At 47.2% G+C, this 12,712-nt stretch overlaps 1 protein-coding gene across 18 annotated transcripts in view; it reads left to right on the top strand.

Moving 5' to 3' along the window:
• LOC138521720 (retinol dehydrogenase 8-like) overlaps window positions 1-12,712 on the top strand; it is an 88,670-nt gene that overhangs the window by 52,400 nt on the left and 23,558 nt on the right. For all 18 annotated transcript variants that reach the window (XM_069634746.1, XM_069634747.1, XM_069634753.1 and 15 more), the window contains exons 3-4: window positions 9,056-9,235; window positions 12,348-12,441. In XM_069634746.1, coding sequence (XP_069490847.1) covers window positions 9,056-9,235; window positions 12,348-12,441 — 274 coding nt within the window. The remainder of the gene's footprint in view (window positions 1-9,055; window positions 9,236-12,347; window positions 12,442-12,712) is intronic.

Here is a 12,712-nt window from a genome sequence, read left to right on the forward strand (position 1 = left end):
GATTAAGCCAGGTCCTCTTTTGTTTAAGGGGATCCGCGTGCCCGCTGCTACAGTGCACAGCAAAGCAGTATCATGCAAGGGAGTTTCTAACCACTCTGGGAGGGATTTTAAAACGAATGCTCTGATTAGCAGTTTATGATGACCACAAAAAGAATGGTCTACCTAATATTTTATTTAGTTATGTCTTCTGGACTCCTGGCTTCGCTTATGTCCCTGATTTTTTTAAATCGGCCGAAATCAAAGCTTTTCAGGCAACCGCTTAAAAATGCCTGTCTTCTGTGGACCGGACTTTGAGAGTCTGCGATTACAACATGACCGAGTCACAAACAGCAGCAGCTCAGTATGGGGCCGTTTATCAATGCATATTTTGTACATATGACTTTTAGACCAGTGTGCACACCAATGTATTGACAGAAAGGTGCACGCCTGTGTGAGCTCCCTGGGATTCAAACCTGCATTGAGTGCTTAACTCAATTGCTGTCTTGATAGTTGTGTTGCACCTTTTTGTTCACTTATTTATTTATTTATTTATTTATTTAATTATTTATCTATCTATTTATTTATTTGTTTGTTTATTTATTTATTTGTGTTACAAATATTGGTCAATAATGGCTAGAAATCAATTTGGCGCTGAAATTAGGCTTTCCTTTCCGCATTTTGAACTTTAAAATGTGTGCAATGTTTTTCTTTTCCTGAGAAAAGAAAATCACCCCACTGTGTGTTTAAAATTCTCACCCATCTTGAAAACCAAGCCAGCCAAGATGTGTTTATCCAGAGCCCAGACAAATGAGTTATATATGCATGTATAGTTATTACTATTTTTCATTTACGGACCTCCCATCGCACCCTCGCTCAAAAATGTTATTGTTTAAAATATTGATCATAATGAAAAATATATGTTAACATATTTTTTTTAAGTTCCTATTACAAATAATCCGCAAACTGTGCCTCCAAGCAGGGGTGGACTGGGAAACAAAAGAGGACCTGGAAATAATTTTCAAATTGGCCCCATATCACACATTTTCAACAAGCCCCATCCTTTTCCTATGGGAAAATTTGGAAATGCAAAACAAAAGAGGTCCAGAGTGCTGAGGCCTACTGGGAAATCTCCAGAGTTCCCTTGTGGCAAATCAACTTCCGGGGCACCAGTGGTCCAGGGATGAATATCGGTTTCTAATAATCAATCGGCCCCACACCTCTACTAAACCAGAATGGATCCAAACAGATTGGAAACACAAGTATATTATACACCTCCTTGTCCAATTTAGGTAACGTGGACTGAATGGCAGTCTTATCTCCGCAAGGTTGCGGATCGTTGATTAGTTGCAACACAGCGAAAATAAGATTATTGCCCAATGATAAAAGGGACTGTAGAGGGAGAGGAAGGAGGAAGTGGAGAGAGAGAGAGAGAGAGAGAGAGAGAGAGAGAAAGAGGGAGGGGGAGAGGGATGAGGAGAAAGGGGAGAGGGAAGCGGGAGAGGGAAAGAGGAAGAGGGGGAGAGGAACAAGAAGGGGCAAGGGAGGGTGAGGATGAGGGAGAGGGAGGTGGGAGGGAGAGGAGGAGGGAAGAAACAGGGGAGAGGGCGAGGGAGAGGGAAGGGGAGATGGAGAGAGGGAGATGGAAATGAAGAGGGAGAGGGTGGGGGAGAGAGAGAGAGACTTGCATGGTGTGGCTCGACCTGCTTCTGGGTATACCTCCATGCCCTTTGTTGTGGTGGGCACAGGCTGCTGTTCAGTCTGTTGTTTGGGACAGGGAGTTGTTCAGTCTGTTAATGGGCAAAATGTTGCTCGGTCTGGTGCTGGCAGAAGGTGTTGTTATACCAAGTAATGGCACAGGGTGTTTCCATCATGGAGTTGGGCACAGTGAGTTGGCCAATCTCCTGTTGGGCCCAGGGCGTGGCTCAGTTTGGAACTAGGCTAGGGTGACCGCCAATCTAATTCTGCAAACATTTGGGCCTTTACCAAATCCCCCAAGTGCAAAAGTAAGGTGTAAAAGCCGTGTGTGTTTACTTTCACCCTCCCAGGCATTTTACAGCCATTTGGAGGCCGAGAAAGAGCATGAAACGGAATTAACATTTGCGCTGAGCATTCCCCGTCCACCCTTCAAGGCACATGCTGAGCAGGGTGGTTTATATTACTCGTGGATGAGAGAGATATAAGTGAAATACTCATCTATGAATAATATCAAAGTTATGTCACTTTAATAGAATGTCCCTCGCTTGTGGAGTGCTGGGAAGTCTTGACTGCTGCTGGCCAGCTGCCTCTCTATGTAGCACCTTCATACGAGTTCATTGCAATCTTTTGCACACCCGGGAAGGGGTGGGGGCCTGGCACGGTATGATTAAGATGAAAAGAATATGTAGATCCGGTCTATGAAGTAAGTCCTTTGAAACTTTAAGGCACCTATGCATAGAGTCTGTTTAAGATATTAAATGAGTCCTATGAAATTAAATGTATTTGTGTTTGTATTATCTTGTATGTATTATAGATATGTATTTAAATGTAATGTGTTCTTTTAATTTATTTTTCAAATGGGTGCAAGCCCGTGGTGCATGTCAGTCCTGTTAGGTGGGGCATGGTTAGGGGGTGGGCGGAAATGTTTTCTGATAGCATGGGTGCAAGCCCGGGGTAGATGCCAGTCCTGTGAGGTGGGCCATGGTTAGGGCGTGGGTGGGAATGTTTTCTGATAGCATGGGTGCAAGCCCGGGGTGCATGTCAGTCCTGTTAGGTGGGCCATGGTTAGGGGGTGGGTGGGAATGTATTCTGATAGAATGGGTGCAAGTCCGGGGTGCATGTCAGTCCTTTTAGTTGGCCCATGGTTAAGGGGGTGGGCGGGAATGTTTTCTGATAGAATGGGTGCAAGCCTGGGGTGCATGTCAGTCCTGTTAGGTGGGCCATGGTAAGGGGGAGTAGGGGCAGTGATGGCAACTCGAAGGCTTAAATCTCCTTCCTACTTGACTTTAGTATATGCAGTACATGCTAGCCAATGTTTTCACTGTTCTGCACTGCGCGCACCCCCACCCCCGCACGCCGTTGCACCAAGTTGGCGACTACATGCAAATTTGCGGTCATATAACTGCCAGTGATGTCACTTCCGGTATTTGGGCCCCCCCTCACCTCTGGGAAATTCATAAGTCGGCTCCCCTGCCCAAGGCACCTATACCTGTCCCTCTGCCCCCTTATTACTAACAGATGGAGGTTGGGATTTCGTGTTAGAGGCGTGGAGGGGGTGTGTCGTTTCATAATGCCCAACGCAGAGTTCACATTCCAGCTGCGTGCACAGGTGTCTCCCTCCGCGGGGTTCTGCGGCGTCCATAAACGGGGGTAAACCCACAATAGTTTCAGGGAGCAACACCCAAGACTCCGAGGGTTTCAGAAACCCCCACACTGAAAATGTCAGATGTTCTACGCGTCCAGATGGAATGCCTCCTGTCACATGAGCGGCTGAATTCATTTCTTCCAGGAAGGCTGGATTCCTAGAATCCTTTATCCGCCACGTCACTGGCTTAAACACACCGTAATCTAAAATGTGAGTGTGGCATTTGCTCTTCTAACCACTTCTTGGAACAAAAGCAGTTTGCGCTCTGGTTTCTTGTAGAGAGCTGTTAATCTGCGAATTCCTGTACAATTGTTTCTAGGCCAAAATGCTTTGAACATGTGAGAAGTGTTATGCCCCTAACTATCCACACGATGGCAGTGTCGATCTTCTAGTGTATGCAAGTTTTGCCAGCATCGCAAATCCAACTATAGTCATTTGGCGCCCCCTGCAGCAAAAGTGTGGAAGGAAAGGTTCTCTCGGATTAGATCATTCCGAAGTTTACTTAGCCAGCCACAAGCCGAAGGAGGTGAGCAGAGAACCACGCTTCCTCTGCTTTTAGCAGGAAATGTTTATAGCATCCAGAGGCGTTGCTAGTGGGGGCTGAGGGGGCTATAGCCCCGGGTCTTTTGGTTGTAGCCCCGCGTAGAAGCTCAGAGGTTACAACCAAAAAGGCCAGCTAGCCCCGAGTTCTGACAGTACTGACATTAGCGTAGCCCCAGATCGTTTACAGACCTAGCAACACCCCTGATGGCATCCATGCTCTCGGCTTTCCTGTCGCGCAAAGTGGGCCCTCACGTGTGCCCACACTCAGCGTTCTATTCTAAGTGTGTCCATTTGCAATGCACTACTTTGCAGGCCGGCGGATGCGCACACAATGGAATGTTTGGTGTGCATGTGAGTCACTTCTCTACCATGTACAGGACAACCAGAGGCACCAAGAGCCAGTGTGGGGCCAAGGTACAGGTAAATAGACCAGTCCAGACCAGGTCGGCCAGCTCTGGCTAGCGGCGCCCAGTCTGGGAAGGGGAGGCCACGCAGAGGGCTTGTCTGCACAACGTTAGAGATGAGACCAATTGTATGTACAGGGCTCATGCGGCAAAGGCTGTGTGCGACCAAAGCACACAGCGAGCTCCAGGTGTTAGCGGCCGGCCGAGAGTTGGAAGTAGAGGCCAGGCACAGCACTTGTTTGCACAATGTCGTAGCAGGGACCTTTTCTAAGTGCAGGGCGTATGCAGCAAGGTCTTTGTCCAGGCAGTGCAGGCTGTGTGGAGCAGCTATAATGCCATTTACTCTTACCTGCCTCAAGGCAATTCGGTTATGGACATTATGATATGGCATAGCTCTCAACTCACACGCTTTTGGCGGGTGTCACCCGCCTTGTAAAGTGTGGACTCACCCGCCAAGCCTCCTGCAGGCTCATTCATTTCAATGGGCCTCTCACCCGCCAAAAACAAAATCGGGTGTTTTCACCCGCTTTTGCGAGTCAAATGGTTGAGAGCTATGATATGGCCTCATCACGAATTTGGCGGTAACCCTTAAATGCGGTGGTAACAGCATTACCGCCGCATTTAAGGGTCCGCCAAATCACGGGTTCGGCTGCATTTACCCCCAGCACTGAACTGAGAATGGGGAATTACTGTTACAGCCACACCCGTGATCCGACGCTAATAGCGCCGGACGGTTTGGCGCTAATGCTATTAGCCTGGGTGGTATCCCGGCGGGAATACCGCCGGGATACTGCCCAACTCGTGATGAGGCCCATCTAATTCTTCTTCATATCCCAGTGTTCCTACATAGTCCTGGATAGAAGACTGCCCGTACTACCAAAAGAAGGAGGGATATGTGTGCTGTGTGAACAGGGCCTCAGAGGAACTGGTAACAGCTTAGTAAGTTTAGCACATGCTTCTGAGAAGCAGGCTACCGTCAGATCACAGAATGCAGTTCCAATACGATGGCTCAGCAGGTAACATACCTATTGCAGAGATCTGTGTATGGCCGGTAGATTATATCTTCAATGCCAGTGAAATACCCTTACAGGTATGGTCGTCTGGTGCAGGTATGTCTGTGTAACATGCCCGGGCTAAGAGCTCACAGAGAAAAGTACTGGCCTCTGGCATGGGGCCAGCCTGCACTTCACAGATTCGATTCCCACGATAAGGCTGACTCAGCCCTGCATCCTTCCGGGCTCAATACACTGAGTACCATAAATTGGGTAAAGATAACACCTGTTATTTAAAGTGCTACACAACTGCAGGAATGTGACCCATTGCACTGTTTAAAACAACAAACATTATTTATCGTGTGCATTGCTGGATCGAATGCCAGTTAGGCGGCGAAGGGGCTAATTCACTTGCCGTAGGGTTTTGCCTGTGACAGGAAGGTTAGCGGTTCCGATCCCCAAAAGATAGCATTTGGGGTTAATGCGCCTGCTGCAGAGATCCAAGTGTAGCCTGCAGGAAATGAGTTCCAATCGTAGCGAAATAGCTTAGAGGGCCATGTGTTTGCTGCAGTAGTGTGCATGTTCCCTATAGATCACGGGTAAAAATCCTTAAGGACCAACTTAAGCTTTCATCAGCCCAATAATGACAATAGACTACACATTGTGTATGGGTTGCTTGCTGCGACTGTTAATATAGCATTTGAATGCACCATGGAATGGAATTTTTTTTTAAAAAAATGTACAAACTAGTAATATGCTTTCCCCCAAATTGCAATTTTAATTCTGAAATTGTGAAGCAAGATTGATGTCGCGAACAACAGAAAGAACACCCCAAATATTAGAGAGTGAAAAGATGGGCATTTTGGAGCGGAACACATGAACATTTCCCACTGAACAAGTACAAGGCATGGGTCATAACGTGTTTTTAAAAAGGAATCAGACAGGAAAAGGCCCACATTATTAGTCTGAACATCAGAACCGCCCTTCTCAGAGAGCTGGTTGAGAAGTTCGAAGAGATGAGTGAATGCCTGCATTTACTTTCCCTCTTCCTCCCCTCACGCCCCTTTAAAATCATAGGCACACATTATATTTGCAAGTGTCTTTGAGACCTCTTGCCCACTTTGGACCACGGGAAGAAAGCACTGCTTAGCATCTCAACGGTGTGTATGCCGAGACAATCAGCCATCACTTAGGTGCTAATACGCGTGTACTCACTGGTAATGAGTTTCATGAAAGTGCTAATACGCTTGTAATCACTGTTAATGAGTTTCATGAAAGTGCTAATACGTAATACGTTTAATGAAAGCGCTTATGCGTGTAATCATTATTAATGAGTTTCATGAAAGTGCTAATACGCTTGTAATCACTGTTAATGAGTTTCATGAAAGTGCTAATAGGTAATACGTTTAATGAAAGCGCTTATGCTTGTAATCATTGTTAATGAGTTTCATGAAAGTGCTAATACGTTTCATGAAAGCGCTAATGCTTGTAGTCACTGTTAATGAGTTTCATGAAAGTGCTAATACGCTTGTAATCACTGTTAATGAGTTTCATGAAAGTGCTAATACGTAATACGTTTAATGAAAGCGCTTATGCGTGTAATCATTGCTAATGAGTTTCATGAAAGTGCTAATACGTTTCATGAAAGCGCTAATGCTTGTAATCACTGTTAATGAGTTTCATGAAAGTGCTAATACGCTTGTAATCACTGTTAATGAGTTTCATGAAAGTGCTAATACGTAATACGTTTAATGAAAGCGCTTATGCGTGTAATCATTGTTAATGAGTTTCATGAAAGTGCTAATACGCTTGTAATCACTGTTAATGAGTTTCATGAAAGTGCTAATAGGTAATACGTTTAATGAAAGCGCTTATGCTTGTAATCATTGTTAATGAGTTTCATGAAAGTGCTAATACGTTTCATGAAAGCGCTAATGCTTGTAGTCACTGTTAATGAGTTTCATGAAAGTGCTAATACGCTTGTAATCACTGTTAATGAGTTTCATGAAAGTGCTAATAGGTAATACGTTTAATGAAAGCGCTTATGCGTGTAATCATTGTTAATGAGTTTCATGAAAGTGCTAATACGTTTCATGAAAGCGCTAATGCTTGTAATCACTGTTAATGAGTTTCATGAAAGTGCTAATACGTTTCATGAAAGCGCTAATTCTTGTAATCACTGGTAATGAGTTTCATGAAAGTGCTTATACGTTTAATGAAAGCGCTTATGCTTGTAATCACTGATAATGAGTTTCATGAAAGTGCTAATACGTTTCATGAAAGCGCTAATGCTTGTAATCACTGTTAATGAGTTTCATGTAAGTGCTAATACGTTTCATGAAAGCGCTTATGCTTGTAGTCACTCTTAATGAGTTTCATGAAAGTGCTAATACGTTTCATGAAAGTGCTAATGCACATTTCATGAAAGTGCTAATGCTTGTACTCACTGGTAATGTGTTTCATTAAAGTGCTTATGCTTGTAATCACTGCAAGCATACCCGTGCTTCAGTGACGCATAAAGAAATAGGGCTTCCAACAGACACACATCTCCCCCCTGCCGTTGTCTGGCTGCTTTCTTTTCCCTGGCCTGGAACTCGGGGCATTTTTTAATTAGTTGATGCTTCTTTGTGAAGCAGCAGAGGGGCCTGTTCGCTTCCCGAAAGTTCAGGCTCCTGTGAGTGGCTGTGATCATTCGGAATATTATTAGCTGCAAGGTTTCAGGATTGAATGTTATTTTTCTGTCACCGTTCACATCCACAGCTGCCTTTTCTGTAACCTTTCCTGTCACGTGCTGCCACCCGCCTGCAGTGCAAACACAGGCGCGCTCTTACCGCTGAGTAATAGCCAAGATTATCCACAAGTGGGGCCTGAAGCTAATGTAGTTGGGCCCAACGCAGTGACATAAACATCTGTAAATGCCCCACAGCGCTGCTCAATGGGCATTTACAGATTTTGGGTGGGCCTTGCCCGCTCAGGCCCTACCCTGTCTGCGCCTCTGGGGCTGGGTGGAAAGCTCTAACTTGGCCAAGCCTGGCTTCCACAGCGGTGTACCCTTCTTCGCCATTCCCCTCGAGGGCCCTGACGACAACAGTTGGCAGAGGGTGTCTCCACCACCAGTCGACCAACTCTGAAAAGTACCATCCTTTCTGGGCAAAGTTTACAGGGATATAAAGAAACATTGCCCAGTACACTCTTATCCCCAGTAATCCCTGGACGGGTGTGCGATGCTGCCGCCACCTTGATCAAGCGGTTCCATGTGATAATGTCCCTGCAAAAATGTCGCCGTTTTTTGCGGAGACATTATTACATTGAACATGCGGGGGGGACCAACTTTTTTGTTTTTTATTTACAAGGGGTGCAGGGGACATCCCCACAACCCATCCCCATCCATAATGTCACCTTATATAATGTCACCAATGGCTTTTCCCGGTGACATTATGTATGGGGACATTATGTATGGGGACATCATGTATGGGGACATTATGTATTGGGACATCATGTATGGGGACATTATGTATGGGGACATCATGTATGGGGACATTCTGTAAGGGGACATTATGTATGGGGACATTATGTATGGTGACATTATGTATGGGGACATCATGTATGGGGACATCATGTATGGGGACATTATGTATGGGGACATCATGTATGGGGACATTATGTATGGGGACATTATGCATGGGGATGTTATTACCTTATACCGATCTAGCCTGGTAGGTTTGAGGCGAGGGGCTGCTGGAGTGGTGGCCACTTTCTAGCCTGTTGTCTGACGCCCACTGCTTTCTGATTTGCAGTGAACAATGCCGGGGTGGGCATGGTGGGCCCCCTCGAGTGTCAGTCCATCCAGGAGATGAAGTCCGTCTTTGAGACCAACTTCTTCGGCGTGGTGCGGATGATCAAGGAGGTCTTGCCGGACATGAAGAGAAGGCGGAGCGGGCACATCGTGGTGGTCAGCAGCGTCATGGGCCTACAAGGTGGGGCTCGAGGGGGCTGTCCTTGCCCACAGTGGCGTGTAAACACTCGCGAGAAGTCCCAGCCACTCTCCACTGCCCACGCTCACACATGCCTCTGCAGATTCTCTCTCACTCTCCCAAACTGGGTCTTCCTCATTTGGGGGTACCCCACCCTTCCCCTGCATCCCTGGTATGACACACCTCAGTTATGCATTGCCCACAACTCTGTGCTCATGCAAGCCACTGGAGTCTCAACTAATGCCCCCACACCGGTACGTGTATGCACCCCCGTGTCCACACCTCTGAGCTTATACACTCCAACGGAGTCTCACCCCGTGTCCACATCTCTAAGCTTATACACTCCAACGGAGTCTCACCCCGTGTCCACATCTCTGAGCTTGTACACTCCAACGGAGTCTCACCCCGTGTCCACATCTCTGAGCTTATTTATACACTTCAACAGAGTCTCACCCCGTGTCCACACCTCTGAGCTTATACACTCCAACGGAGTCTCACCCCGTGTCCACATCTCTAAGCTTATACACTCCAACGGAGTCTCACCCCGTGTCCACATCTCTAAGCTTATACACTCCAACGGAGTCTCACCCCGTGTCCACATCTCTAAGCTTATACACTCCAACGGAGTCTCACCCCGTGTCCACATCTCTGAGCTCATACACTTCAACAGAGTCTCACCCCGTGTCCACATCTCTAAGCTTATACACTCCAACGGAGTCTCACCCCGTTTCCACATCTCTGAGCTTATACACTCCAACGGAGTCTCACCCCGTGTCCACATCTCTGAGCTTATACACTCCAACGGAGTCTCACCCCGTGTCCACATCTCTAAGCTTATACACTCCAACAGAGTCTCACCCCGTGTCCACATCTCTAAGCTTATACACTCCAACGGAGTCTCACCCCGTGTCCACATCTCTGAGCTTATACACTCCAACGGAGTCTCACCCCGTGTCCACATCTCTGAGCTTATACACTTCAACAGAGTCTCACCCCGTGTCCACATCTCTGAGCTTATTTATACACTTCAACAGAGTCTCACCCCGTGTCCACACCTCTGAGCTTATACACTCCAACGGAGTCTCACCCCGTGTCCACATCTCTAAGCTTATACACTCCAACGGAGTCTCACACCGTGTCCACATCTCTAAGCTTATACACTCCAACGGAGTCTCACCCCGTGTCCACATCTCTGAGCTTATACACTCCAACGGAGTCTCACCCCGTGTCCACATCTCTGAGCTTATACACTCCAACGGAGTCTCACCCCGTGTCCACATCTCTGAGCTTATACACTCCAACGGAGTCTCACCCCGTGTCCACATCTCTGAGCTTATACACTTCAACAGAGTCTCACCCCGTGTCCACATCTCTGAGCTTATACACTCCAACGGAGTCTCACCCCGTGTCCACATCTCTAAGCTTATTTATACACTCCAACGGAGTCTCACCCCGTGTCCACATTTCTAAGCTTATACACTCCAACGGACTCTCACCCCGTGTCCACATCTCTGAGCTTATACACTCCAACTGAGTCTCACCCCGTGTCCACATCTCTGAGCTTATTTATACACTTCAACGGAGTCTCACCCCGTGTCCACATGTCTGAGCTTATACACTACAACGGAGTCTCACCCTGTGTCCAACATCTCTGAGTGTATACACTCCAATGGAGTCCCACCCTTTGTACACATTTCTAGGCTCATGCACTCCAATGGTATCTCACCAATTGCCTGCATGTCTGAGTACCAGTACTCTAAAAGAGTCTCACCCTTCACCCACATCTCTAAGCTCATACACTCCAATGGTGTCTCACCCATTGCCTACATGTTCTAAGGTCATGCACTCCTCTATAGTCTCTCCTATTGTCCACATCCCTGAGCGTGTAATCTCCAATGGAGTCTCGCCCATTGCCTGAATGTCTGAGTGCTAGCACTCCAACAGCATGTCAGATGCTCTCCACACCTTTGAGGACATGCATGCAATGGTATTTGACCCATTCCCCTTTTAATATTCCCTAAATCTTCCAAGAAACCTTCACTCATATCCCATATCACCAACGTCAGCCACCTGAGGTTTTGCTTACTTTTGTTGAATTTGTTTGTCAGCCATGTCCTGCAGTACTCAGGGTTATTCTCTGACTGGCTCCCGTATGAAGCTCCGCTAATGCACCCTATTCCCTGCTTGCAGAACCTTGTTATCCCAGTACTGAAATACACACATTTCTTCCAATGCACCTCAGTCCTCACCTTATGCATCAAAGAGTGAGACTCAGTTCTTGCACAGCCTGATCTGATAACCCCCTTGGCATTTCAGTACTGGTTTCCACAGACAGCTCTGGCAGTGCACCTTAACATTGGCTTGACACGGTGCCTGCAGTTTCAGAACTCAGATCCACCCCCAGCTCCACCCATGCACCTTAATCCTGCACTGAGCTATATATCTGGTTTTTACTTCATATGTTGATAAAGCCAATGTATGCCAGGCCGCCTCCTGCCCTGACACATCGCTTATGCCCATGGGGTGGGCATTGCTCTTCTACTCATAGGATGGAGGTCTCTTTCCCTTCCCCCCTGGATGGGAATGTGCTTACCCTAACCTTGCTCTGATGCCCCGGGATGCACTATCCTTGCCCTAAAACAGCTGGATGCCCCATGGCTGTGTTAAAGTTTTCCTAGCTTTGCCCAGTGCTCCTGGGGTAGACAACCATTTCCCTATAACACCTATGATGCCACTCGTGGATTTGTACTATTGGGATTAACTATCCTGGTACGGCGGCTCTGATGCCCCTGGGCTGGTGGCACTGCTTGGATGCCTCTTGGATAGACCCTTCTTCACCTGATGCACTTGGGGGTAGTTACCCTTACGCTTGGATTGTTCTGATGCCCCTGCCCTGGTATTGCCACAATGCCCCCAGTAGATCAGACAATGATCCTGATCTTGCTTTGAGGCCCATGGGATGGTCTCATCTCACCCTGATGCCACAAGACTGTCACACGTTAACACTTTACACTAAAACGTTAACAATACCTGCCTTATTTTAAAAACATTAACAATGTCCTGGACTGGTATTGCCCTGCAGCCTCTACTGACATCGCCCTCTCTTCTCTTCCAGGAATCATGTTCAATGACATCTACACAGCCTCCAAGTTCGCGGTGGAAGGTTTCTGTGAAAGCCTCATCTTTCAAGCCTTGAAGTTCAACATTTTGTGAGTGAGGCAAGAACTGGAGCTAATGGTTAAACTTGTGTTGTTCTGACGCCATCACCGGCCCTGTGATGCCGGGAGAGGGCAGGGGGGCGAGGACAGGGTGGCTGCCAAGGAGAGGAGACTGGGAATACCCGCCCCCCTCCACTAAATAAGAGTGGCCCATTGGTGGCATGGAACAGTCCAAGGCAGGAGAAAGTCGAAGGTCTTCCTTTCCCCATTCCAAGGCAGTCAAACCAGACACTAATACACATCAGTCCTGTCATAGCTAGGC

Source organism: Ambystoma mexicanum, chromosome 13 (assembly GCF_040938575.1).
Source record: "Ambystoma mexicanum isolate Mex_15411 chromosome 13, UKY_AmexF1_1, whole genome shotgun sequence".
Taxonomy (NCBI): Eukaryota; Metazoa; Chordata; class Amphibia; order Caudata; family Ambystomatidae; genus Ambystoma; species Ambystoma mexicanum.